This window comes from Balearica regulorum, chromosome 1 (assembly GCF_011004875.1).
Source record: "Balearica regulorum gibbericeps isolate bBalReg1 chromosome 1, bBalReg1.pri, whole genome shotgun sequence".
In the NCBI taxonomy this organism is placed as follows: Eukaryota; Metazoa; Chordata; class Aves; order Gruiformes; family Gruidae; genus Balearica; species Balearica regulorum.
The window spans coordinates 96444369-96472187 of record NC_046184.1 but is presented as its reverse complement, the minus strand read 5'-3'; the positions used below and the strand labels follow the sequence as shown (position 1 = coordinate 96472187).

The 27819-nt window shown below is 40.3% G+C and overlaps 1 protein-coding gene across 20 annotated transcripts in view; it reads right to left on the bottom strand.

The window, feature by feature from the left end:
* Positions 1-1938: 1938 nt before the first annotated feature.
* The window catches only part of BBX (BBX high mobility group box domain containing), a 143718-nt gene continuing 117837 nt past the window's right edge, over positions 1939-27819 (bottom strand). For 17 of the 20 annotated variants that reach the window (XM_075767407.1, XM_075767423.1, XM_075767453.1 and 14 more), the window contains 6 exons: positions 27316-27454; positions 23894-24042; positions 16159-16248; positions 8656-8853; positions 7787-7979; positions 1939-4961 (listed from right to left, as the gene is read on the bottom strand). In XM_075767407.1, the coding sequence (XP_075623522.1) occupies positions 4874-4961; positions 7787-7979; positions 8656-8853; positions 16159-16248; positions 23894-24042; positions 27316-27454 (857 nt within the window). In that variant the 3' untranslated portion in view covers positions 1939-4873. The remainder of the gene's footprint in view (positions 4962-7786; positions 7980-8655; positions 8854-16158; positions 16249-23893; positions 24043-27315; positions 27455-27819) is intronic. The other 3 variants (XM_075767356.1, XM_075767382.1, XM_075767390.1) reach the window with 3 other exon arrangements.

Below are 27819 nucleotides of genomic sequence, written 5' to 3'. Positions count from 1 at the left end.
AGTGGGGGAACATAAAATATACATCCATCTCATAAGCTTCTTCAAAGTTGTCAATTCAGTAGAAAATACTGAGTATATAAATGACTATAATAGTACTTAGGTGAGTGCACAAACCTCACTGTGCCTTTTTATTGGAGAATTCACGGGAGGAGGCAACTAACTCTTTCACAGCCTAAATGCATTTGTTCACGGCACTCAGTGTCCTGAAGTGCCTCAGTATCCTGGCAGCCGTACGTGACAGTTCCACTATATGTATGAGGTAAGGAGAATGCCACAAGTATTGCAAAACATGGCAAAGATACCTAGGAGCTCTACGATCTATCAAACAAGCACGGCAAACAAACAGCATCTAATGGCTAACATATGGTATACAACACGCAAGCTGCACAGTTATACTTCCTTGCGAAATCAGGATTGCAAACGTAAACTCCAGAATAAGTTTCAAGAGCAGCATTTGGCTTACTGCGTCACCTCTGGTGATATCTGAAGTCCAGCAACCCCACGAGCACTGCATTCTCTGCTGTTACAAAAAACGATCTCACTGAACCAACTAGAGCCAGCAGGCCCACGTCCTGCAACCCATATGACTATGGCAGAGGTTAAACAACATTGTTTGGCTACCACTGTATATTCAGCTTTTATGTTGTCTGCGCTACATAAATGTTGCTCTTGGAAAGTATAAAGCACACAGTGATATACAAATGGTATCAATGGCTGAAAAGATTACACGATCAAGCCTGAAAGCAAATGGAAGTTAACGAAAGTAGTCTTTTAGGAGAGGTAGCCATATTAGACTCAGCATTCAAAAAAAGGGAGTGCACTCAAAGGCTCAACATATAGTCTCTTGTAGACCCATCATGTTTTTGTTTGTCCTACATTTTTTTTGCAGAATGTACACACCCAGGCGCACACACACATACACACACACACATATATATATATACACACATCTATCTTTTTTTCCTAATTCCTGTTTGTTGCCATAACTTTGCCATACTGAGAACAAAGACCAGCTTTCCTTTCACCCTCTCTTAGCTGTCCCACGTCTACAACTGCTGCCTTCAGTCTCTTCAGTATCCGTACAGCAGCTAAACAAGCTGTGGAAATTAAAACTGCTTCAATTCAATATCCTGTTTCAAAAGACAGCATCCACACTATAAGGCATTCCCTCATTTCGATGCGAGTTACAACTCTCTTGGGTTTCTACTTGATACAAACTGGAGAGTGCTCTTCAGCCTTGTGCTACAAAGGCAGCCTTCACTCAAATAATAAAGACCAAAGCTGGAATTTAAACACAAGTTCAGACGCTTCTACCAGTCCCTTGTTCCTGTGCCCCTTTCCAACAACGCTTATCACTTTAATTTCAAAAGTCATGCCCCAATGCTATAAAATAGAAACCCAAACTACCAAGAAGTCTCTTGCTCATGACTTTGGGATATTGTATTAGTATAAAAGAGCATTCAATCATCTTAAATAAATATATTCTATTTCTGCAATCACAGCACATTCAAGGGGTAGTTACTGCCATAAGCAGAGCATTAAGTAATCTCCATAGATGTTTTCAGAATCACAGAATCATTTACGCAGGAAAAGACCTTTAAGATCATGGAGTTTTGATTGATTTGGTCTACTATCTGGAAAAAAACCTACTGCGGGGATAAGAATCTGCATCTCAAATGCTCTGCAGAACATTTTTCCCATATTTGTATACAGTACTAGAACAATTAAGAAGACAATACAGTAATTTTCTCCCAGCTGCTTAGATACGTAGCTTCAGCTACAACAAAGTATTTTGTATACCTCAAAACTACATATGAAATATCAAAGATCACTAAATAAATAAAAGCCAAGGAAAACTGGGACAGTACTGCATTTTACACTTGAGACAAGATTCCCCCCTCCCATGGATAAGTCACAGAGGACAACTACAGTAAATGCTTTTCTTTTTTTTTTTTTTAAAGAAAGATTTATACACAGGTTCAGATCCAGAAAATAATGTGAAATGCATAAATATCGATAGCTTTAGCTAAGTTAAAATGGGTTCAGTAAAGTATGATACAACATATTCAGAATAAACAAAGCAGAAAAGCATCATATTTTGGTTTGCTTGAGATATACATAAGGTGCAACAATTTCTTCTCTAGAGGCATTTGTGGACAATGTGTTAACGGGTAACAGTGTTTGCTGGTATACTGAAGTACACACAATAGCAATAAGATTTTCCAAAATGAAAGCAGCTGAAATTAATAAAAATTAAAACAAAACAAACAAGGAAAAAACCCAACCCCAATACAGTAAGATATTGGTCTGAAATTTTTGTTGTGCTAACAGACTTTGTTACCTGAAAATACTGATACCCCTTCTAGTAGATTCAGGGAAAAATTCTAGCTACTGAAATCAAGACATCACTCAGAGAACCAACAAAGGCAAATGCCTAGTGAACTATAAAGCTTTGCAGGATTTCTGCTACTCTCAGTGCCTAATCGCTTAAAAATTAAGCATATCTACAAAAAGGTTTTGTAAGTATCTGAAAACAGTCATATCCAGTAAACTGACCCAACCCTACCCCCTCTCTAAGGGAAAGTCAAGGAAAAGCAGATCAAGTAAGATATTAATTCATATAGAAAAAAGTAATTTTCTGTTTCTTTTAAAAAAGGTACCATTAATATACAGAAATATCTTCAGGAACAATATTGAAATTTAAATTGAGGAAGGATGGGGTGCTTTGACAAAAATATATCTACTCTAAAGGTTTCTAGAGAAATAAGTTAGTACCATTGTCAACGTGAACGGCCTGCACTGTAACATATTTGGATTTCAGCTAATTATAAAGTGGTCCAAAACTCCAACAGCCACCTTGCTGTGACCCAACAGTTTTAAGTCTTTTAAGTTTTTCCTGTCTTGTTAAAATAACTTATAAAACTTTAATAAAATCTTATTAAAAATACTGCCATAGGCTGCAGTGGCATTCTAGGGGCTCTTAGTCATATATTCACCTGAATTTTTAAAAAGCCTTTTCATTGACTCACAATTTTTGTTTTTCTTTTGTTGTTGTTCCCTTCTTCCAACACCTGCATCCTTGATGGTGCTGTTTCAGTGACACTTCCCCAGCTACCTGCCCTTTGTCAGACTTTAATCCTTCGTTACAACTCGTGTGGTATGTTGTACCTTGTTTCCTGACACTGAACCAAAGACTTTCACTTAACCACAGCAATGAAAGGCTAAACCTAGCAAGCATTAGTAAGAGTTACTGTCCATATGGCTATTACATCAAATTAGTTACAAAATAACCCCAAAACACATTATCAATTCAGTCAAGTATAAATAAGAATGCCTGATAGAATGATGTAAACTCTCATCATTTAAAGACTTAATTCAAAGAACTTCAAACTCAATCTAATACTATCAAAAGTTCAGCCGGTATGACGAAGACTAATAGAAAATTATTGCTGGAGTCCAATTTGGTAAATTGTTGTGCTACAATGCAAAAAGTAGGGAAACATCTTGTGCTATAGAAGAAGTACCCTGTTGAATTTGTAGCTTTAGATCAATTACTAGTGATCGTTTTGCATCTATTGGTAGGAATCAATGCTTGGTTATACGATAGTGTAAGTCAAGATAGCGAAGGTAACAGGCCAAGTGATACACTTGGCCTGCTTTTGGGATGTATTTATGAGAGCAAACCACAAAAATTCAACATAAGCAAAGACAGAAACTGGCAGATGGATTTGTTTGGTAGTCTGAATTCAGTCAAACGTTACTCTTCGGTTGTAGTTTATCTGTATACAACTTGCCACTTTACCACCACAAACTGTAATTGGCCCTTTATGCAAACTCTGACACTGATTTGGACTGTGCATAGTAGCTACAACAATGCCAGTGTCTGTAAAATGTCAAAGGTATGTGTATTGGTGTAGATGTATATTGAAAAGTCATGGGTTTAGGTTTTTCAGAACGGTGAAATAATACTAAGGTCACTTTTGAAAAACACCTTTGCAGTACTTTTTGTTTACAGGAACATTTCACCAAGTCGCTCAGAGATCTATGCAAAACCAAAGGAACCCTCCAAGGCATGAAAGACAAGTCAATTATCCGCAGTATTTTCTTTTCCATACACCACTCCTTTTTCTAATGCACATCATCCTGGTTATTCAAAGCTAAATTAAAAAGAAACAAACCCAAACATAGCCTGTCAGAATTTTTGCCAGTAAACTCTACCACTCCGGTGGCAAATATAAAAGTGCAGAACATCTGGACCACGTGGCTGCCCAAACACCGCTAACAATGGTACATCTGTCCAGGCTGCCTTGAGTTCTCTGGAACAGGTTTTAAATTCATTCTACAATATAAACGTAGGCATAACCTATTAATATAAACCATCTTAGAACTTAAATCTTCATGTACAAAAATGACTAAGAATATCTAATAATAACTAGTGCAGTGCGTCAGTGTTTTTGTTGTTGGTTTTTTTTTTTTTCGTTTTCATTTAGAATAACTAGGTATTATATGAAACTAGTTGCCGTACTCTCTGGTTGGTAAAAGAGATGCTGTGTGAGCTAACAGTAAAGGCAGTCTTTTTCACACCAACCACCTATTTACTGTTTAAAAGCCTTCGATAGAAAGCAAGCTCTGGGATCATTCCATTTCTGTTCATTAATAAACAATTAATATCACCCTCCTACATACTGGGTTCCAATTTGAGGACCTGGCCCAAGTTGCTAACATCTGGCTTCCAGTGAATTCTGGGCCACTCAGAGCAATAAGCACTTGCTTGCAGTCTATAGTTTCCATCATATGGACTGACTAGCTTCCCTTGGTAAAGACAAGGCTAGGATATTAGGTAAAGCACAATGTTTTACAATAAAGTGGAGCTTCACTGGTCAGCGCAGGAAATAAGCACTGGAGCCTGAGACATTTCATTTGGCTGTCCGTCACGTGGGAGAGGTGTGGCCCTCTGACTTCTGCAAAAGAAGAAAAGAAAAGCCACCCATCATTATTTGGAGTGCAGGAGGTGCTTTTATCAGACCAGAAAGGATGGAAAGTGGCACGCGATATGGTTTAACATCTGACATTACAGGACCGTAACTCCCTGCTGCTACAGATGCCCACACACTGCTGTTACACGCTCTTTTTAGAGGTATCCCTGCAGCAGTAACACAATATCCTGAGGACAACCCGCAACACAAGGTCATGCCAAACCAAGATGTGATGGCATTTGACGACACAAAACAAAATGCACAGCTGAAGAGTAAGTTAAGAGCACACAAACGCTATCACTCATTTTGTAAGGGAGTGGCTTCAGCCCTCAGAAGTGGAGATTTTGGCTCATGTGTGGTAAAAGAAGGTAAATGCACAGAGGCCTATGTCATGTTAATGCAAGTCAATAGCCAGCTTTTAAGCAATATGGAAATATATTCATCAGCAGAGTTGCACATTGGGATTACTCCAAGTTTCATGACTTAACACTTCATCAGCCCAGCACAACACCCCTTTCATTACTACACCAGTGTTAATTTACAAATGATCCCCTGGCACAGGGAATCATAAAAATAAACTGCGCCAGAATTATGTGCTGGAAACCAACATCAATCATTGTAGCAGATGGACTTGGGAGAGCTCCTTTGCAGCTTGTCTTTAAAAATACATACACAAAGCACGTCACCGCCTGTTACCTAATCTCACAAGTCAGGTTCTATTTTTGTTACAGTATGTGTCATTTGTAGCAATGAAAATCTGGGGCCCACTTCTTATTTACACAAGGGTCACTCCACCTGACTCTGGCACAGCTAAGACCCCAGCAGAAGCGGAGGTACCAACACACTTCACACAACCGGAGCGCAACGAAGTGGCCTTGGCACAAAATGCGGCTCAGGCTCACAGTGCTTAACCGGGGCAGGCACAAGGTAAATAAAGCTAAACAGAAGCCTTCAAATGAAAACCATGCTGCCACTTCCAGACAAGCTCTCATCACAGTTGAAATGGAGTTTGGCTTCCATGCCCAAGGCTCTGTAAAATTATTTAATAATTAAATTCAGACACTGCGAAAACACATTAAGCAAAACTCTAATGCTATTCTCCGCATTTCTGGCTATTTGCAAATACAGAAGTGAGTTACAAAATATAACAAACAGTCGACAGAGTAGTAAATAGAGAAGCATCTAGCCCATCAGATTTAGGTTTCTGTTTTGCCTGCCATATGCCAAGTCTGCGAGAGACATGGCTAAGTTTCTACTGGGAAAGAGTCCTCCCTGTTTTCATTTATTTCCCCCAGGGTGATTACAAGCTGGAATTTACAACAGTTGCTGGACATTTGCCACTTCACTGTTTTCAGACCTCGCAGGACGTGCTGCATCGCTCTAGCTGCAAGATGAGATGACAAAAGGTGGGAGCAATAAAGACAGACCCAAACAGAAGGCTATGTAAAACATTAGCTCACTTCAACAGGGACAAGAGAAGGACAAGAACTCTTAAGAGGAGCAAAGGGGGAAAAACCACAGCGAAGCAAACCCTGTTGCTCTTGTGCAATTCTGGTCAGTGTTAATGGAAATCAATGAAACCACAAGGCTGTGAGTGAGAGCAGAGCCTAGCACAGCACTTCCCAAGTCTCACTTCATGGCTTCTGACCACAGAAGATGACAGAAACGAGTTCAGACTTTTACTGTCTTGATAGCAGACACTTGTTTTGCAGAGCTGGGAGGAAAGGCCAGGCTGACTGCAGTGTGAAAACACTTCTCACCCAAAACAATGTTGCTTAAGCAAGACAACAGCTTCTGCAGAGAAGAGCTAGCGGGCTGGGTTCAGCTCACTTTTTTTCTTGTAGGGCCCTTGAGCTTCTAAAATGCCTTTCAATGTTTGATGCGCAGCCTGAACGCACAGGACTAGCTTGGTCAGTGGGGGCCAGAAGATCAACAGTAGAATGAGGTTGTGAACGGTTTCATCAATCACTGCCTTGTGGAGTTTCTTAGGTAGCCAGCAATCTGTCAAATGCCATTTGCAGAGGCTGTGATGGTTTCAAACTGGCCCAGCATTTCCTCACTGACTTTTCCACTCCAATAAGCTGCAGCATCAAAGAACAACACTGGATAATTAAGAGCCAAGGAGGACTTGCTGTCATTGATTTCCTTCCAGCACAGGTCTAGCATGCAGGATCTGACCATGCTGAACTGATCCAACAGCCCTAAGTAACCTGCACATTCTCCACCTTGTCTGTGTGGACAGTCTACTCAGTAACTGAGAGGACCAACCCAAACAAATGTGGCTTTCCATCACCCAGAGTTGTTCTGTCCCATGCCATTCTGCAGACGCTTTGCTTCCTACACAGCAAAGCACAAGAGTAAAAATAACAAGTTAGCTTCCTTCAGCCATGTTCAACGTAAAAACTCCGGCTGAAGTTACATGACATTCTCTCCACAGTCTTAGGCCACCAAAAAAATACAAATTAGCATGCAACAGCTATTTAAATCTGCTATTATCCAACAAATGGCACCTGATAATTAGAAACTCTCAATCATTAGGATCTCAAGGAGCATATGAACCTGTTTATATACAAAAATTGGTAGGCAAGCTTACCAGGGAGGATCATTTTACTGACTACTGAAATAGATTACCTTGTCATTTAGGTGAAGACTTAACACTACTAAGCAAGTGGTGTAAAACAGACATTCATAGAAAGCTGTGGAAGAGGAAACACAGGGCAAATTAAACGGTCTGCAATTCACATGCTTTCTGAACAAACTGGCAGCCACATACTATGCACTTAGACAACAAGGGGAAAAGAAAACCATACCTGTGTACATTTTCCATGGCTGCTACTTCCGCCAGAGCAGCTAAGCTGAAAAATGCAGACACCGCTGGCATATCTGATGTAATACTATGATTTTCTTCTGTCTCTGCATTTCTGGAGCATTCGCTATTGCAATCTGTTTCTGCGCTTGATGTTTTTTGAGGAGTACTTTGTGGCAGCTCTTTTGGCTTCTCCTCTGCAATAAAAGAAAGTTAAGCTTGCAAATCTAGCCTTTATATTGACAGCAGCACATTGATACACTGACTAGTCTGGTGTTTACAGAATCCTTCCCTTTAGGACTTTGATTTTGCAAGTGTAATTCAAGTCAAGCTGCAACCTCTTCTGACCCAAGCTATTGGCAGAAGCACAGTACTACGGTTTATGAAGCAGTTTACTGATTTTGCATTCAACTGAGTTTGATCTTTTAGGTCAGGCAAGAGAGCTTTTGTCTATGTTTTAGATACAGAAGACCTGAAAGATTATCTTAACTGCAGAGGACTCTTGCAAGTGCTGTGGCACTTACTGTCATATTATGGAATACATTTTTACATCCTGTAACTAGGTGCAGTGTAATTTCTTTGCTGGACTGGAAAAAAATTATGAAAGGTAACCATTTTCCATTACTCTCCACATCAGCTATCAGTTTTTAGAGAGAAATATCCAGGCAGAGAAGACAGATTTGGGCATTCAAACAAAAGAAGCTGGCCATTAAGGACTCACTGATTTCCCAGTTGATTGATACCTGTATTTTAAATAACGACCTTTCTGAGCAAGTATGAAACCAAGCTGACTGAAAAATACTTCCTTGATACTATTCCAATGCCATCTCCAATCATTCAATTTTAACAAAATTTAAACTCCCATTTCTTTACCCAGTGTCCCTCCTGCTGGTGACACTCGACCATCTGCTGTTCGGACAAGATGTGTGATCTTAGTTTTTCTTGCTTTCCTTTTCTGGCTGCCAACTAAAGGCTCATGCATCATTGCTGGCTCTGGAGTGTTTAGGGCAGATAGAGAAATTTTATTCTTCCAGGCAGACTCACTGGAATTTCTGTCTTCTGAGAGTATGGCTGAAAGAGGACAAAAATGTTTTACATGTAAAATAATTCAACTACTAGCTATGCTCATTTACCATTTTGCATGTATCTGCATAAAGCCTTCCCTCACAGGTACTCAGAGCAAAACCCATGGGAAGATATGATCCAAATCCTGCAGATATTTGCAGGGGAATAGTAGCATCAGATCATACAGATATCCCAGGAGGTTCAAGTTTCTAGTATTTGCAAAGGAACCTGTGAGATGGGCAGCAGCACTTAAGTGGGAGCAGGGCATCAAACAGGCTGTATAAAACACTCTGCAACAGAAGATGCCAACAAGTAGCTAAGAGACAAAACGTATTTAAGGAACAATAATAGTCCTTACATAAGCTTTTCTTAGCTCACAGATAAGACTCACAAGCAGAATTCAGGGAGTCCTGACTAACCCCCAATCTCTTCTCTATAGTCACTCTACATCGTCTCCTCTGAGCAGAGGGAAATACTGCCTTTTACAGAACAACAAACCTCAAAAGACACCCAAAAGGCAGCAAATAGAAAAGCAAAGCTGGATCACAGTTGAAGATAAGAATGCTAAGAAAAGAAAGCAAGCACGGGATAAAATACTGTGACAGAAATACTGCCTACATAAAGTCAGAGAGTGAGGAAGGAACAGTTTGAATCTTTCTTAACAGTGCCAATGTTGGCATTTGGAAGCAGCCTTCTGCCCTGAACTGGAACGCGATCCCAAATTTTCACTTGGTTAAACGGTCACTTTAATCTTGTTCATGAAGAAATTGGTCAGACAGCAATCACAAAATGTATTTACGTTTCCAAAGTCTGAGATCAGAGCGCAGTCATTAATTGTTTGTAATTTCCATTGATTTAATAAGCCGTACTACTGATACCATAGGGCATCACTAGTCCATAAATTCAATCTGTGACATCTTTTTTCCTCCTTTGATAAAAGCATTATGAGGCCTACCCCATCTGCGATCACTGCAAACTAGGGTTAGAAATAGACTACAGGTAGCAAAGGGAACGCCTGAGTAATTTCTTACAGATGTTTGTCTAACCTGCTTTGCAATTGGGAACACTCATGGCATCTGCACCGAGTCCTTGGGGTACTTTTTCCCAGTGCACTGCCATCCTGAGTGATTACATATTCTTTCCTAATGCCTGTACCTCATCTCCCCTGCTGCATTTTCAACTCATTATTTTCTTAGTAAAGAAAACTCGCCAGGTTATACCCCATCTCTTTGCAAGTTCTTTACACATTTCACAGCTGTTACTGTGTCTACAGTTAGCTTTCTCTTCCCCACAATGTCTTTCAATCTTTCTTCCCATTTTAAAGATATGTTTAAGACCCATTTGTTCACTTTCTGGGTGGTAGGACCAGCAAGAATTATGTGCAGAAAACTCAAGCCAGAGTGGCAACAACTGCTCTTTCAGAAGGGCTAAGCACTGAACAAGATCAGCCTCCTACACCGAGACTGGTTGCATCACACAGGAGCACCCAACCCCACAAACCATGCACAGTAGTCAAGCAGCCTGCATGGATTTTGCCCTCTTTCATCTGAATGTGTATTTACGGTTTATTTATTGTTTGGTTTTGCAGATTTAATGAGCTTCCTATTTAAAGATAATATAGAATGAATCACAGAAGGGTTTGGGTTAGTTGGAATGGACCTCAAAGATCATCTAGTTCCAACCCCCCTGCCATATAACCTCTATCTTCTGCTAGCTTCTTTAACTATTAACTATGTGAGGATGCGGACTGGGTGACGAGAATAGTTGAAACACATTTTATCTTGTTAGCTGTTGTTCTTGGCTCTTTTAAGTGGGAAGGGACCTTTTAATTTTAATGTTCTATGGCATAAGAATACAATGAGATCTAGTACATATGTGTAAAAATATTTGGAAATGTTCCAAACTTTAATTCATTTATGTTCTTAATTCATCTTCATATCTTCTCTTGTAAAACAGTTTTGAACTTGTGCATGCTCTTTATTTTGGAAAAAAACCTACACAGCTTTAATTAGCTTTTCTCAATGTTTAGCTATAGATGCTAACCTTTCCAGAGCAGAGCTATGCTGTAAAACTTATTTTTTGCAAAAAGAGCAAGAGCAATCACAAGAAAAGATCTGGCCCATAACAGTCCAATTAAGTAGAAGTGCCAATGACTGCAAATGTGACTTTCAGGCAACTCAACTGAGCTAATAGTGAGATGTTCATATAAGCTGACTGTGCTGAGACCAAAATCTTAATTGGAATGTATAATTAAATTTCTCTCTAGATTTCTTGATTATGTATTAATGTAATGGTTTGGTTGTAGTCCAACACTATTTGTTAATTCTGATTGGGAGATATGCTCTAATTAGATAATACTTTGACAGTGCTGTTTAATTCTAGTTTGATGGAGTTTATAATGGCTTTAATGTTAGTAATACAAGTCACTTTTTTTTTTAAACATTTAATAAAAATATTAAGACATGATTTCAAACAATAACATACAATAGAAAGAAATCTGATTTGGTATGTTTTTAATTAGATGTGTGGTATATTATAAGCTATGTCAGGTCACTAGAAATTAAATTAATCGGTCAATATAGTAGACAGTTCCCTCTTACATTTGTTTTCTTTCTCATGCTGCATGCCTGAAAAAGCTCAAGAAATTAAAGGTAAGGAAAAACCTTGAAAGGCAAAATAAAGAGAGGTGACAGTTATTAAAGACATAAGAAGGAACATACGACATTGACATATTTTACTAAGAAATAGCAGAAGGTGGCTGATGAACTCAGGATGCAGCAAGTATATTCCCTCTCCATGTTTAAAGGCTTTTCAATCTTTGAAAGAGACTTCAGAGTCCTCTACTTGTTTTTCTCCTCTAGCTCTAAAGTAAGCTCTTTATCACTTCATCATAACATTGCTGCCATATAGTGTTGAAGAAGGAAGGATTAAAGGTGAACAGTCAATGAGAGCGTGAGTGTAAGTGTAGAGCTCATTGGGATAAGAAATCATTTAATTGACTTATTTGCAGATTATTATTCAAGCAGACATAACCTGGAGGAAATCACACAAAGGCTTCACTCATAAGACCCTTTGGACTACTTTCTCCTCTGGAGTTCAATGCAAGTTTCAACAACCGTATAGCTAAGCTAGGTACTAACAGGGATCCTCCTGCACCTCCTTCAAGAGAAACAGCACCCCACTGCTTCAGCTGACAAAGGTATATCCATTCAGATATATACCAAGACTTGGCTTTGCTGTGCAGAAAAGACATGGCTAAACAAGTTTAATTCCCTGTGTTTTTCTTTAATAATTACTTTAATCCATTTCATATCTCTTCTGTTTCCACACATTCCTGTGTTCAAGAGCTGTCCCGTGTAGAGCTCAGCTCATTTTCAGGAGAATGCCATCTAGAAATGAAGTTCTGCAGCTACTGTGCAGTCCTGCAAACAGATACTTACATGGTTTGCCTTCCGCATGGCAGTAGTTCTGCATGTGCTAAAGGGCTATTTTTGCAAGCAGAGTTGAGCACATGATATGAAGATGTGGGCCTTTCGGCATGCTTACACCACAGTCGCAAAAACGACTTTGGGAGAAAAACATCTAGAGCTCTCTGCCAGATGGTTTCCTGAGCTAGATTTGTTACAAGATAGCACAGACAGTTTACCCTGCTCTGCAGGCATGCAGAGTACATTTTCCCTCCTCTTTGTGAACAAGAAAAATGAGGTCAATTGGACTTGACTTGGCACACAACAGAAGCAAACAAGCTTTTTAGACTGAACCTCAGCAAGACACAGACAGATTTAAAGGAATTTCTTCAGCGATGCCTATCTGTTATGAGAGAGAGCTGCAGAAGTTTAACCACATTTAGTGGAGAACGAACGCTCTGTGGGTCCAAGCACGCTGGTATCAAGAAGGAAAGGTGGGCTGTAATGTTTTAATTGTCTTTATGAAGCTAAAAAGGGGAAGCCTAGTAAGACAGAGCAAGTGCCTCAGGAACCACTTCACCAAGGAATGCCAAGCACACTCTGACTTACACCCTGGTAGAAATTCCAGCTCTTCTGACAGCGGGATGCTGCTGCGATACCGCTCATAGGGTCAGGCAGCACACAGAGCTGCAGCAAGGGCTGGGTGACACCAGCTGACAAGGCAGCAGATAGTCAAGCCAGGTGTATGGAACAGCTGGCTGGATGAGAAGCTCTGCTGCATGAGCCTGTGCTGACCCAGCCATCTTCTAGCCTGGATGGATGCCAAAGGCACAGTGGCACAGAGCTACTGGCTCCCTCTGGGCTGCAGGCCCCACACAGCAGGGCTTTCTCAGCAGAAAGAAAAAAAGGTGATTCTGCTAATTTTCTGCACTTTCTGTTCTTTCTCAAACACATGTGCTAAGGCTGTACAGAGTGATGTGCATATGGGAGAGCTGATGGAGGATCCGTAGCAAGCACTTAGCTCCACCAGCCACATGAGACGAGGCTCCTTCACACATCAGCTAGTGCTGAGACTGGTGTATATGTTCATCATGTCTTCTCCCCTTCTGGTGCAAAGGCCAGCACAGCATCTGGTTGTTACACAAACCATGCGAGAGCCCTCAGCACAGCTCACTAAACGTACCTACAAGGAGTCAATGGTTGTGACTTATCCCTTCTTATTTAAAGTATTGCTTCCCACCAGAAAGCATTAATGGTGTGGCAGAAAATAAATCTCTCAGTTGAGTGGTGTTCAACCTCCTCAAACAGATATAGGTTCAGCTTTGCTTCTGTCAGCCTTCTTAAGGAAGTGACATATCTCTTAACATATTCAGTTGCATTATTGTGTGCTCCCCTGCTAGGAGAAGCAGGGGTTGTGGCATGTCCACTGGTACTTTATTGGGCTGCATTTCTCTCAATAAACACCTGCAAACTTGTAACACAATGCTGTGCACGATGTGGTCACATGGAATCAAAATCCACTCGGATACTCAAACCAGAGACAGATTCAGACATCATGATCCAATCACATCAAAATGTGCCTTTACTGCATTTACTTTTCTGCATTCAAAACACAGATGCACAGAGACACTTTGTAAGACAACAAAACATGAATCCAGTATGAACTCTGCTGACAGCAACCCTTCCAAGTGTCTCGTCTCCAGCTATAAGAATATTCAAGCTCCTTCCTCCAGCAAAATTAACTCCATAAAAACCCAAACCACACATTATAGACTTGTGACTCACCACAAGTATAGACTACCCATAAAAAGGAGTTTAAATTTTCATTTAGTGTTTGATTCACTAAATCCTTGTGTATCTGAATTGAAGATGCTGGGATGCTCAGCTTGAATGCTGCAGAATATGGGACAGTGGAGTCAAAGAGTTTAGGGCCACGCTGCCAATGAACTCATGAAAGGCTGAGGTTACGTAGGCAGCACATGATGGTGAGGCTCTACGTCACCTGCAAGGCCATACCCACACTCCACTTTGCTGAACAACGCTTTGCTTTCAGTGTCACTACGTGGTACACTGAAGAGTAGGCAAGACCCCACATTTTTTCCCCTTTGTAACTCAGAGGAAATGTAGCTCCCCACCAGTATATATATCCACTGTTTTTCCTTTAATGATTTCTACGTGGGTTGTGTAAGACTGGTAAGTTCCTGGTGTCTTCAGTCTTGGGAAGAATGTAGCAAACTGGCCCTACTCCAGCAAATGCACAGACACATCTTTAATGTTTAGACACGATGATATTATTCACATGCTTAACTTCCAAGGACATGCCTCTGTGTTGTGCTGGAGCAAGGCCAGGGTACTCAACACTTGCCAGGCTTGAATCTTTGATCATAGAGCACACTTCACTTGATATCAAAACAAGCTGGTTTCTTTTAATCAAATGGAGGCTTTGACATTTTGTTTAGTTATATTTTGTATCTGCAGATTTTAAGTTTTTTTTTTTTTTTACTTAATCATGTATTAAATGTTTTGTTTCTTTTCCCACAGGAGAATTTAAACACCCATTTTTCTTACTAATTTGTCTACATAGTCTATTAATAATTCAGACACAAAAATGTGAATGGCACCCAATAAAAGCTGTGTTAATGTATGATGCCTTTTTCATACCAGCATGGAAGCAAGACAGTTACCTCTCATGAGCAACTCCCACAACATGTTTGTTGTACAAATACAATGTAACAGAGCAAGGAATTTCAAAACATTTGCAGGGCTGAATGCAGCAGAGCTGGCAGAGCCTATGTGGGAAAATAGTGCATGTGTACCACAGAGGACACAGAAGAGCATCAGGAAAGGAGAAGAAATGACACAGCCAAGCCTTAGGGAAAGATATTAAGCATAAAGGTAGCTGAGGGAAATGGAGATGGGGATAGTAATTTTATTATCTTAAAAAGAGACAGATATGGATGGGGAAAAAAATGGAAGAAATTCATGGAGCTACCCAAGCAAGCAGAACCACAAAGGCTCTTCTACACCACAGGCACAATGCGGGAAATAACTCCACTGTGGAAGGGCTGAGGAATAGCGTGGGCGTGATCTGGGTAGTGTGGGCAACATGACTACAAAAGAAAAAAACCCCAAAAAACAACAAACCAACCCAGGGAAGCAGGCTAAGCTATAATCCTGTACATACTGTACACTTGAAAAAGCTCCTCAGAGTTGTGAGTATGTAGGTGTGCAGGACTGGAACACTGTAACAAGAAAAAGACTTTGGAGAGCTACCAGCAGGACAGCAGGCAGAGCAAGCCCAGGACATCATAACTTAGAAAACTGTTGAAATTATCTTCAATCTGAGGCAAACAGAAAGCTGGGTAAGATTTCTACTGAGGGAAGGTTGGTTTAGGTTAGTATTTCTGAGATCTGGTGTAGAAACAAGCTCTTACATCCTGACCAGCTGCAGGCTGCGAAGTTCTAGACAGGGAAATCACAGAGAGAAGAGATAGGGATATGGATAAATGCTCTGGCAAAGGGATAAATAATGTGGTCTGTGATACAGAAGGGATGGACAGAAGAGCAATCAAAGGACTGAAGAGCTATGAGCTGATGAGCTGTGGAAGACAGAGTTCAGGGCCAACCGCAGAATCGCCTTCGCTTTGTCAGCTCTGCTGCATGGCGTCTGGAGCAGGGAAACTGTAATTAGGGAGATGCCAATTAAAAACAAAACAGCATAATACTGGAATAAGGTAATATGATCAATTGCAGCCAGGAGCTAATGGAATCAAAGCAGACAGGGAAATAAGGGATCAAAGCAATCAAAGACTAGCGAGCTGAGTAGCCCCTGTCTAGAAGCATTTCCCCGAGACTGAATTGAGAGAAGGTGGCCCAAAACCTTAACTATGTAATGCACCAGTACCTGTGTCCGGAACATTAAGCTTCTCCTTTCTGTGCTTACATTTGCTGACAATTTTGTGGAATAAGTTCTTTTTCTGAGACTGGAATGAACCTATAGACAACATTAATAATACATACTTTTAATTAACAGTTTTAAAAAGAGTACAACAGTCACAGTATGTACTATACAACCTCCCCTTCCACTAATACAGGATGCCATTTCATGGAGAAGAAAAAAAACTTGACCTTCTGCCCAGAGTGGCCTCTGGAGGCTCTCAGCAGGCTGTACTTCAACACATCAGCTCCCAAAGCTTCAGTGCATACAAAGCATTTTGGAGAATGATCACCTTAGAAAAGCTTAGCCATACAATAAATCAAGGGGTTTGCTTGCTTGTTTGTTTAAAGATACGCTCTCTTTTGGACATGTGCTAGGTTTGGCTGGAATGAAGTAAACTCTCCTCATAGCAGCCTGGATGGCGCTGTGTTTTACACTGGTGACCAAAACCAGTGTTGGTAACACACCAATGTTTTAGTTACTGCTGAACAGTGTTTACAGAGCATCAAGATCTCTCTTTCTTACTCTGCCACCCCAGTGAGTAGGCTGAGGGTGCACAAGAAGTTGGTCAGCTGACCCCAACTGACCAAGAGGTATTTCATACCATATAATGTCATGCTCAGCAATAAAAATGGAGGGAGAGGTTTTTTCCCCCGAGTAGTCATTGCTCAGGGACTGGCTGGGCATCAGCTTGTTGGTGGCAAGTGCTGGCTTTTGCACCACTTGTTTCTTCCCCCCTCCCTTCACTTATTAAACTGTCTTTATCTTGACCCATGAGGTTTTTGCTTGCTTTTGCGCTTCCAATTCTCTCCCCCATCCCACTGGGGGAGAGCGAGCAAGTGGCAAGGTGGGGACTTACCTACCAACAAGGGCCAACCCACTCCAGGATGCAAGAGTTACTTTTGCCTTTTTGGTGACCAGAAATGAGTTTATATTACGGGCAGAAGTAAAGCTCTGAGGAGAAGGTAAGGTTATGCCCAGCTAATGGTATCATTCCTACTTTGATAGCAGAATGTTTACCAGTAGTAGTCACAAAACATCTTACGTGACATCAGACCACAAAGTATGCCACTAGCAGAGGTCATCAAGAAGCCATCCTCTGTATCATTAATGGAGTAAAGAGTGATAGAGCAGCAACATAAGACAACAGACCAAAGATGTAACAGATGCACAATCTCTCCATTGCAAAGCCACTTTTATGGAGTTTCTTTTCAGAAAGTGCACTTTAAAATCTTATTTCCAAAGATACAGCAGGCAAGCAAGTCTTCAGGCTAGCTCAGAACAGACCTGTCCAAACACCAATGAGAGGCACTGCAGGTGATAAGATAGCTTATAACCTAACAAGAGAGTGTCCTTCCCATCTGCAGCTGACTTGGAACAGGATTCCACTCAACACAAATACTAGCCTTCTCCACTCCTCACCCTTAAAAGGAACTAGACACACACACATTGGCTACTGAGACACAACTGCAACCATGTAGTAGCATGCGATCAAGGTAGGTCTTTATCATGCATCTGCAATTTGCCATCACTGACTCTATATGCAGGGAAAGAAGGAGAAAAGTGTGCAGCACATGGAAGAAGGATCTAGTCTTATGAGGGTAAAACCATTTACAGACACTAGGCTGTTTGAATAATATTGAAAATTGCTGAAAGCAAAAATCCAGCCAGAAATGGGCATAGAAACCCTAAGATTTTGTACATGTTGGCTTTGTGGCTCACTGCTGCTTGTTTTTTGCTACTGAAGAAATCAAACCTTTGGGAAAAGATAATAATCTCCCAAAAATCTAGAAGTTAAACTACAAACCAAATAAAGTCCAAGCGAGACACCATCTTTGGCAACATCAGCTTGAATCTGAATAGCCTCACTAGAACGTGTATGGAAAATACCAGAAAGTTCAACAGAAGAGGCCATATTCACTCAAAATGATTCAAGAGTCATTCTGGAAATTTTACAATAGCTTCCTGAGTTTCGCAGAGTTGGATAAACAGTCTAGTGTCAGTGCAATAAAAATGTAAAACAAGGAATGAAAAAGCTCAGGCAGGCTGAGGAAAAGCCTAAGTGAAAAAAACTGAGCTTTTCTGAAGACCAAGGTCAAACACTTCATCCACACCAACAGAGACAAGTCTTCCCATAACAGTTCAAGAAGACAGAGGTAGAGGTGCGTAACTAGATGATTCTTATGAGATTTTTATTATTTATTTTTTTAAATTAGCAAATTAGTGATTTTTGCATGTGCTTGGAATAAACAACATGTTACATAGTATCACAGAAGTCACCATTTCGACAGCGCAACCTGTACCCTATAGACCATTTCAATCAGTATCACGGACTGCCAGCCAGTGCCAGTAACTCTAAGCAGAATAACCGAGATGAAAAACTCACAAAAAGATGACAAGCATTGCATGAAGAAGGAACACTGTGTCTTTCATCTCTTTTCTACCATCCAAGGCACCTTTGTCACAAGCTTGTATCTGTAACATGTAGAGTACTCCAAAGCACATGTCACTTGCATGTAAAACTTTGTTCCCAAATGGAAAATCCAAGGACACTGACTTCAGTGGGGTCAAAAGAAAAGCTGCCTTTTCATAAGGAAACTTCCAATTTCGCACCCTTTTAGCTGTTATTCCTGTGAGACAGTGCCCATTGACACTTGCATACCCTTTGGCCATGAATGCAGTGAAAGAGAAGATGGGCTAATAGCTAAATAGGTCAATATGTCATACTTGGACCTGAGAACAACTTCTGACTCCATGAGAAACTTCATCCACACTCCCTGCCTGAACTACTTAGAGTGAACTAGAGGATAAGCTCACTGTCCTCAATGAAAAGTGAAATTACAATCACTCTCACACTTGCACATACAAACTGTCTAGTAATTACTGAATAGATTATCTGGCGGTTCTTCGAAAAAGGGCACATCCCATCCTGCCTTTAGATTAAGGCCTAAGCCAATGAACTGCCAAATACAGGAGCTTTGCATGGCATATTCAGGTATGAAAATGAGAGCTTTTCTTTTAATGGAAGTTAACTGAACTAAACCAATATGGAGAAGGCAAAATATAGTCTGGACTGGAGAGGACATCTGCATGTAGTAATGGCTGAACAAGGGGTCATTCCTGAGATCATGTGCTAGTTTTGGCTAGGATAGAGTTAATATTCCTTTTCAGGCTCTCACTAGCAGGTGTCCCAGGAGCACAGTTTAGGCACACTCACCCATGCAGGAATTTTCAGGATGGCTGTCTGGGCTACACCTGTTTCATGGTAACAGCAGGCAAGTACTCCAAGACTTTGAGCAAATGCCACTTGTCAACATTCAATCCAGAGAAAATCCATGACCGAAAAAACTACCTAACCTAAAAGGTTTGCTGTTAGGCAGTGGACCTTGGATGTGACTTCCTATAGAAAGCTGAAAAAAATGCTAGCTTACTTGCTACTGTTACACAGCCATCTGCAAGTATAAAGTCAGTCCTTTTCTCCTGCTCATCGTTCTCTATTGGAAATATTCTACATGGCTCTTCCTCTCCCTAGCGCTTCAGCAGTTGCCACAGGATTTAATCACCTGCTAATCCCTGGCTCAGCCATTGTCACTGAGGGCAGTAGGGATTTCCTCCTGGGAATACTCCCTATGGCCCCAACAGCAGCTGCTCGAGGAAGCAGCAGGCAAGAAAATGAACCCACCACACGTAACAAATCATAACTGCATTTCCGGGCATATGCTCCCTCTGCTCTCACAAAGTTCCCTATTTAAAAGGGCCTGATCAAATAGAGAACACTTCAACATGATTGTAAGAAAACCACGACAAACAGATTTGTGTCTGCATTTCTACATGTCTCAGGAGGAAGATTGTATATTTTTAGGTCATGATCTTTGAACACTATGGCATGCGATCTCCAGGCATCTGAACGCTTTGAACAGAGCCAAAAAACCCCCTGAGCTAAGACCAAGAGCAATGCCACAAAGAAGCATCCATTTTAAGCTGATGCTTTATTTCTAGTCCTAGAGGCTACAGACAAAAAAAAAATTCTAGGCAATCCCTGTCCCAAATAAAAGCACACTATGCATTCCTCTCCTTGCCTTCCCAAAAACGAAAGCTTTAGTGAAGTGCTTAGTGTATAAGTGAGCATTTCTTCACAGCACAAGGCAGAAATAATGACTATGCCTGTTGCTCATTTTTGCATACAAGCAGATTAGTGACTCACTGCAGACTGCTGACTTCTGTGTGGTGGGATGTTTTGGCACATATGCCATTGGAAAGAAGAAAAAAAAGAAATCAGTCACAGCTCCAGCAAATGTCAGAGCAGGCCATCTGCACAGATTCAGTAGACCTGCATTTTTCAGCCATTTTGTGACATTATTATTGTGTATGCACACTCCCAGTTCAAAATGCTTCAGGCAGAATTTGCCAAAGTGTTATGGCTTGTTCAATCCTGCTCCCGGTGAAGACTGACCCCCATTAATTTCAGTGGGAGCAGAATTTGGACAATTTGGAAAGCTCTGGGGAAAAAATTGCCTCTAAGAAAGCTCAAATTTTCTCTTATACATGTGGATTTGAAACAGCTTTCATGTCACAGGGTTCCTGAGGTGTTTTTATATGAAAAGAACTGGCTGAAGTGAGGACTGGATGTGACAAGCACAATGGAATTAGTCAATGGGCACTCACCCACTCACTTTCCACTCAGGAGTAGGAAAATATCCTGACAATCCTGGCTGTTTGGGTTAGGTAGCAGATAGGCCTCTTGTAGGTATAGGTTAATGATATTTGACAGAAAATCAATCTGGCACCATTTACTCAAAAATAAAACATATTAAGGCATACAGCCTTAATTATGGGGGAGGGAGGGGGGAACCACCCCAAAACCAACAAACAAAAACATTTCTCCATTTTTATTCATCTAACATCCTGGGGAAGCTTTAGTGTACAGCACTCCAACCTTTCCCAAATTTTACATGTAATTTAGTAGGCACTGATCTGTAGCTTGCAAAAATCTCAGTCTGAGAACTGAGACTGCCTGAGAAGTTTATGATCCTGCACATGCTCATTCAGAAAAAGTAGGGAATGATTTTAAAGAGTGTTTACTAAACCTACCCCTACTGATTATTATCTGTTGTTTGGAAATATCCAGAGGCCCCAATCACTAGTAGCACTATTTGTGCTGGTCATCTCTTTTAATTACCTTACAGACAGAGACAACTCCAAGGAAGAGCAAAGCAGCAGAAACAGCACCAGACAACACGGTAACGCAGAGCACAGCAGAGCAAAGTTAAGGTTTCCTACATCCCAACACAGTCACACCCATAAGACTGTATTGACCCTTCACGGTTCATGCTCATGACATTGCAAGAATAAGATGTTACCTTTAGTTAATTCTGATAGTGTGAAAAACCATGATAATTCAAAAAACCCAGAACCATTCCGAACTAAGCTCTATCATTTTGCACTATATGCCATTTTCATTTCCTGCAATACTTCCAGGAGCCTGGCTTGCAGACCTGTATGCTGAACACCTTTGGACGTCAGTATTCTCTTAACTGCCTCTGGACTCGTCACAGTTCACAGGCAAGCCAACAGCATGATGAGGCTGAATGGCCTGTCAGTACACTACCAATTAAATTGAGGATACAGCTTAATGAATGTTTGGCTCAGCTGGAACAGTTTCCCTACTAAGCTAGTAAGCTTGCTTGTGTGCCATTTGGTTCAGGTTGTTTCAACTCCACAATTCACGTTCTGATTTTAAGTATCCTAACATAATAAAACAAATTAAAATTGACCCATTGCCATGGCATATTTACTTTTTAGCAATCTTTCTTTTCCAAAAGAAAAATGGTTTGACGGAAAGTTTTTCAGCTATCTCTTGAGAGCTGAACTTCACTCTCCAGGGAGCTGGAATGACTGACACAAGCTGACAGCTTGCCCAGCTAACTTGAGTCAATTCAGCATTCGTTGGAATTAGGAGCAGATATCACTAGCTCCATCTGGATTTAGTTTGGGGCTTCAGTTAGATGTCCACTACAGAAACAGCAGTGTCACAATCAGATATTCCTACCCTGGGGCTGCTTGTTGCAACCCCACAGCTCAGTTGGTGGAAAAGTTCATGCGACTGTTTACCATCTGCTTCAGTGCAAAGTCAGCTGGCTTAAAGAGCCCTCATCATCAGCTAGAGGCAAATGCTTGACAGCCGCTTCCTCAGGGCTGTGCCAAAACTACTCATATCAGGCTCGTAACCTGCCTGCAGTTACATTTCTGACTTTCCCTTAAGATATGACCAAATATATTCCTAAGCTTTTTAAGTGATGTAAACAAGGATAAAAATGAAGCTATCATGTATGAACCTAACCAAAAGCAGAACACAGTTCTGGGCTACCTGACTTCAGGTAGCATTCTAGTATGCCATACCCAAACAATGCAGGGCCTGCAAAATTTTTAGATGTACAGACATTTGAACAGGTAAATACTGTAGTGAGAAATCCAAGGAGCTGCTATTACAACTTCAGCTGCCAGATCATGGTAGATGAGGAGATCTTGTTCCCAACAGATGTTGCTTAATTAACCACCATATTATCATACTGTAAAGCAATTCATTCATGCTCATTGAAGAAGTTCTGTCAAATACATACCATAAAAAAAAATGAAAGGCATTTGAAGTGAGAACTCACTTGGTATTAGCACAAGTCTAATTTTGCAAAAGTGACTGTTCCACATCTAATTATATAAATACAAAAATCAATACCAAAATTGGCATGCACTAGAAAAAAACAGCTGCTCAATCCTGCATATTGTAATGTGATTATTTGTGAAGCATTCAAAAGGCACAGATCTAATCCAGGGTCACCTGGCTAAAATAGCCATATTAGATCTGAAAACGTGTCAGTCAGTGGAACTACCATAGTAGCAGAAAAGGAAGCCAGCTTTGCATTGTGAACTACGCATAATAAGGACTCTTTTGAGCATCCTTTTGTCTTGTAGATTACTGGTACATCATTCCTTCATTTTGTGATGCTTCTGTACTGTACGCATGCATCAGTGCTTTTGCCACAGCCTAAAAGTAGTTTTCCCCTAACATACTCTGACTTCTCTACCACCTCTGTGTCACAGATTGGTTGTACATAAAACAGCCAAATGTGTCATGAGTTTCTCCCTCCAAGAGCCTCAGCAATGGAGCTGGGTATGGGATTGGTTTTCCTGTCCTCTAAACTTTTGTTATCATGTCAGGACATTTTTGTTCCAAACTTATGACAGTGTTAAAATCTTAAATCCAAATGTTTCACTCAGACATCTCTGGTATCTTATGTTTTCATTTATAGAGCCTAAAATTATAGTGAAATGCAAATGGACACATAACTATGTTTTGAAAAATGTCAAAATGTAACCTTTGATCATCTGCCATTTTTTCCCCATTTTCTCCAGGAAAAACTTGTCAAATTCACTTACCTCAGAAATATTCATGTTTTTGATAAATTTGCTTGCTATGAGGAATATATTTAACATACAAATTCTAACCAGTTCTACTCAGCATGAAAATCAGGAGTCAAGAGTACAGCCTGAAAACTAACCCAGGTGAGAACCAATTAACTTCAGTGCTAGAAAAACGTTTTCTTTGACTTCACACTTTTCACATAGAACAGCACATCGAAAAAGTATCCCTCAGCTTGTTGTAGCATTGTTGTTGCTTAAGAATGTATTGCACATGGTAATTTACCTTTGCTGGATTTTGACTGTTCACATGAGCTGCTTCCAGCCTTTCGCTTTTTCCTCGGAACAGATGAATTTCTCCTGTCAAAGGTAATAGCACTGTATTGAGGGAGGCTGTTGAATTTCTTTTCAAATTCTTCTTCCAACTTTGCTAAGCTAAAGGGGAAACAAAACCAATCAAATTAAATGTAACTCCATTTCTGGAGGAAAAAATGTATTGTTTAGGAGCACGTGTGTGTGTATATACATACCTATCTACGCAGAGAGAGGAGGGGAAAGAGATAAGTGCGCACACACTGTAAACAAACTGATCTATATTAATATTACTTTGGGATGAGAATGCACACTCCAGCTTCTGCATTCGTAACTCAGTACAAGATGATTACATTAGTTGCATATATTAAAATTGGGGCTGATGGGATCAATGTCACACTGGTGACATTTAGCTCTGTTTGCTGCACAGATTTGTACAAGAGATTTGCCTGTTCTGTGAGGGGAATGGAAAAAAGATAATAAACCCCATAAATACACAAACCGGTAAAATATCTTCACATAAGAATCCCCACACCAGAATGAAAACAACAGTTCGAACCAGAAGAAAAATGTCAAACTCTTCAGTCTTCTGGGGATATTCTAAAACCTGATGCTTTGGGATGGTAGTTAGCTTTGTATTTGTTCTGAAGGATTATATTTCTTCCCCTCATATTTTACTTGTTGCAAAATGAAAAACACAACTAGCTCGTGCTTTTGGGAAACACAACATCCCTCATACTTCAGCCCAACCTGAATGACTGTAATTAGCTTTACCTACAACTCAAGAAATCCACAGACATGGTACTGTTGCTCCTAATAGTCAGATGAAAACAAACCACTCGAACAGGATGGTATGGTATGGCATGGCATTTCTGGCTGTAATGACTATGCTGTCTGTATAAGCACTCTGTTCCAGCAAACTTTTGCAGCCAGGCAGGAGCATAGGAAGGAATTGTATTTTAATAAAAGGCAATGCGCACAGCTAGGCAGATTATAAATAGCACCGTCAATGACAGGGGAACAAGGACATTTTCTACTTATCTTCAATTCTGTTTGCTACGGAAAACCTGAACTTGACTAAAGTTGGCATAACTGTTGGAGGGATGGCCCTTACACACTGTACGCTTGGAAGTATCACAAGAAACATGACCTTTCTCTGTGTTCTCTGAAGCAGTATTTCAAACAAATTGCATTCTGAAAGCTTTGGTACACAGAATGATACTTCATTTTATTCCTGTCATCATTACTTCTTTCAGTAAGCAATCTTCCATCTTAAAATACAGCCTTGGGTCTTGGCAGACTGCGTGCATGGTGGGGTTTATTTGTTTATTTTGGGTTTCTTTTGTGTGTGTGCATGTTTTGTTTTGTTTTTACATCACAAAGATATCTGACATTAGTGGTGCCTGGTACTACCTTTCTGTTCCATGCGGATGTTCCCCGACAACCACAAAACAAGCCGATTTTCTGCTCTGACAGCTGATGTGATTCCATTCTCTGCCTCAGCTCTTCTCCCAGTGCCTGTTGCCACCTGCCTCATCTCCTGCCCCAAGGGCATATGAGAGGCTGCAACTCTAATTAGGAAGAACCTAACCTGAAAGCAGACGACCTGCCATCCCGGCTAGTAATTTATAGCTTGTGCGACACGGAGGCAGTGGAGAGTGCGATCACTATGTCAGCAATTAATTATTTTTAAAGTATCATTCACATTGTCATGAATTTTCAGAGCATTTCACAAGTCTGGTTAGACACACGTAGCTGAGCTGAGGTCTTCACGCTGTAGAGCCTAGTCCTGCCAGGAGATACGTGCAGGCAGAGCACTGCTCAGCAACAGAATGGGCTGCACATGGACAAAGCACACTCAACAGGGACCATCGGGGAAGCGGGGATAACTACTGATGGAGAAGAAGGTAGGAGGACACAGGGAGAAAGACATAATTTCAGAGGGGTGAAGACCCTCCCACCAACAGACCCATGGAACGAGGCTGAAAGGTGATGCTGAAGGGAGCAGAGAGTTAGGAGGAGCAGGTAGAGGTAAAACTATCTCTTCAAGTAGCCAGAATCAGGTAGTGCCATGAACAAGGATAATGAATACCTTCTCTAGCACTTACGCTCCACAAATTACAGATTCTGCCATTATGGAGTTCACTAAATAATATTCATTAATGACACGACTAAATCAAGAAGCAAGACTGGCAAATACATATTTTCCCCATCCAGCCAGCTAACAATGGTATAAAAGTATTTGTCCAATGAATTAATTATTTACATATTTTTCCTAGCTACTTTGAATAAATAATTTGTAACTACTTTTTTGGGTTTTTTGCTAGGAGATGCATTCAGTTTTCACAGCATTGGGTGTAAAAAGTTTTCAATCTTTCAATTTAAAAAAATATTTACTAAACTTATATACAATGCACTAAAAGTATAAGAAGTGTTCCATTATTTTTTCCTGACTATGCCAAGCAAACAAGACTTGCAGATTTCCATCAATTTAATATCTTACTTGCTGTAAAGTCAGCTGCAGCTAAATTTCACATTGACTAGGTTATAAAAAAAAAACCAAACAGGCTACCACAAGCCTGCACAAAAGAAACACATTACAATTTTAAGCATGAAGAGTGGAAAATCTACTCCTTTTTAATTAATTTTCATCCTCTGAATTCAGGTAATTGGAAGTCTTCAAGAATTTGGAGGAGGTATGAATGGCTAAGCAGATTTAACAACTATGCCTACAGTTAAAATAAATCTGTAATGCTCTGACAAAAATTGTTCTTCATACACTAGAAAAGTAATTCTGTGTGGCCTTGCTAAATTTTAATGCATTTGTAATCATTAATTATTCTTCTGATATGTTTAATTTCTTCATGGTGTACATGAACTGTTTAAATATCTTGTCTCTACATGGAAAAATGACATATTTATCATAATTATTTGCCAATATTAAGCCACTGTTTACTCTTCCTCTGTAAGCAATCTCTCCAAGCAGGCAAAGACATCTATTCTTTCTAGTCTAATTCTATTTATGATGATTGAATGCATACACAGAACTTTAAATACTGCTTCCGAAGTGCACTGAAAATATAAGTAACCCTCTTCACCACCTCTTGAGCGGGTAAATATTGCAGAGCTTTTTTAGAAGTGAGCAAACGATGTCATTCAAATCTGTTTACAGTAGCGTAAACCAGGAAAGATCTCAAAGGAATTATGTTGGTATATAAACAACAGGTATCTAGAGCATGACCCAGCCCAGTGGGGTTTGTAATTTTCAGGAATTCCGTCTAACTGTGATTATTTGGGTCCTGGGTGCAGTTCACTTAGCTGCAATGGGGAGGACTCACTCTTAAATTACCAGGCTGACCTACCTAAAACTTTGAAGAGTGTTAAGCCACAACTTACCCAAAAACAAACTCCTCCTTTGGCTTAGACTTTTTCAGTTTCTTGTTCCCACTTGTCCCACTTTGGGAAAAAGCCCAGTTTTCTTCATTCCAGCATCCTTCATGATCTGAGGAGTTGCCTTTTCCTGAGCTTCTTTTTCCTGGGATGAAGGCAGAAAATTGTTTCTCATCTTTAGAAAAATGTGCCAGAACAAAGCAGGCTCAGAAGGAACTTCTGCACCCATTCAGTACTGCAACTTATGATGCTTGACCTTCTTGAATGGCTTACAAAACATTTATTTATTTTAAACTGGATAATGATGATATTGGCAATTATTTCCTTGTTCCCCCCCTTTTTTATACTACCTCTAAAGTCAGGATCTCTCAAGGTATAAAGAAAGAGAAAGAGATAACTAGATTTACAGTAATAAACTTCCCTAGATTACAAACATCTTTTTCTTTTCTGACTGTTCTAATTACACACATAAATCTACCAATCAGAAAAATACATTTCAAGACATCTCAC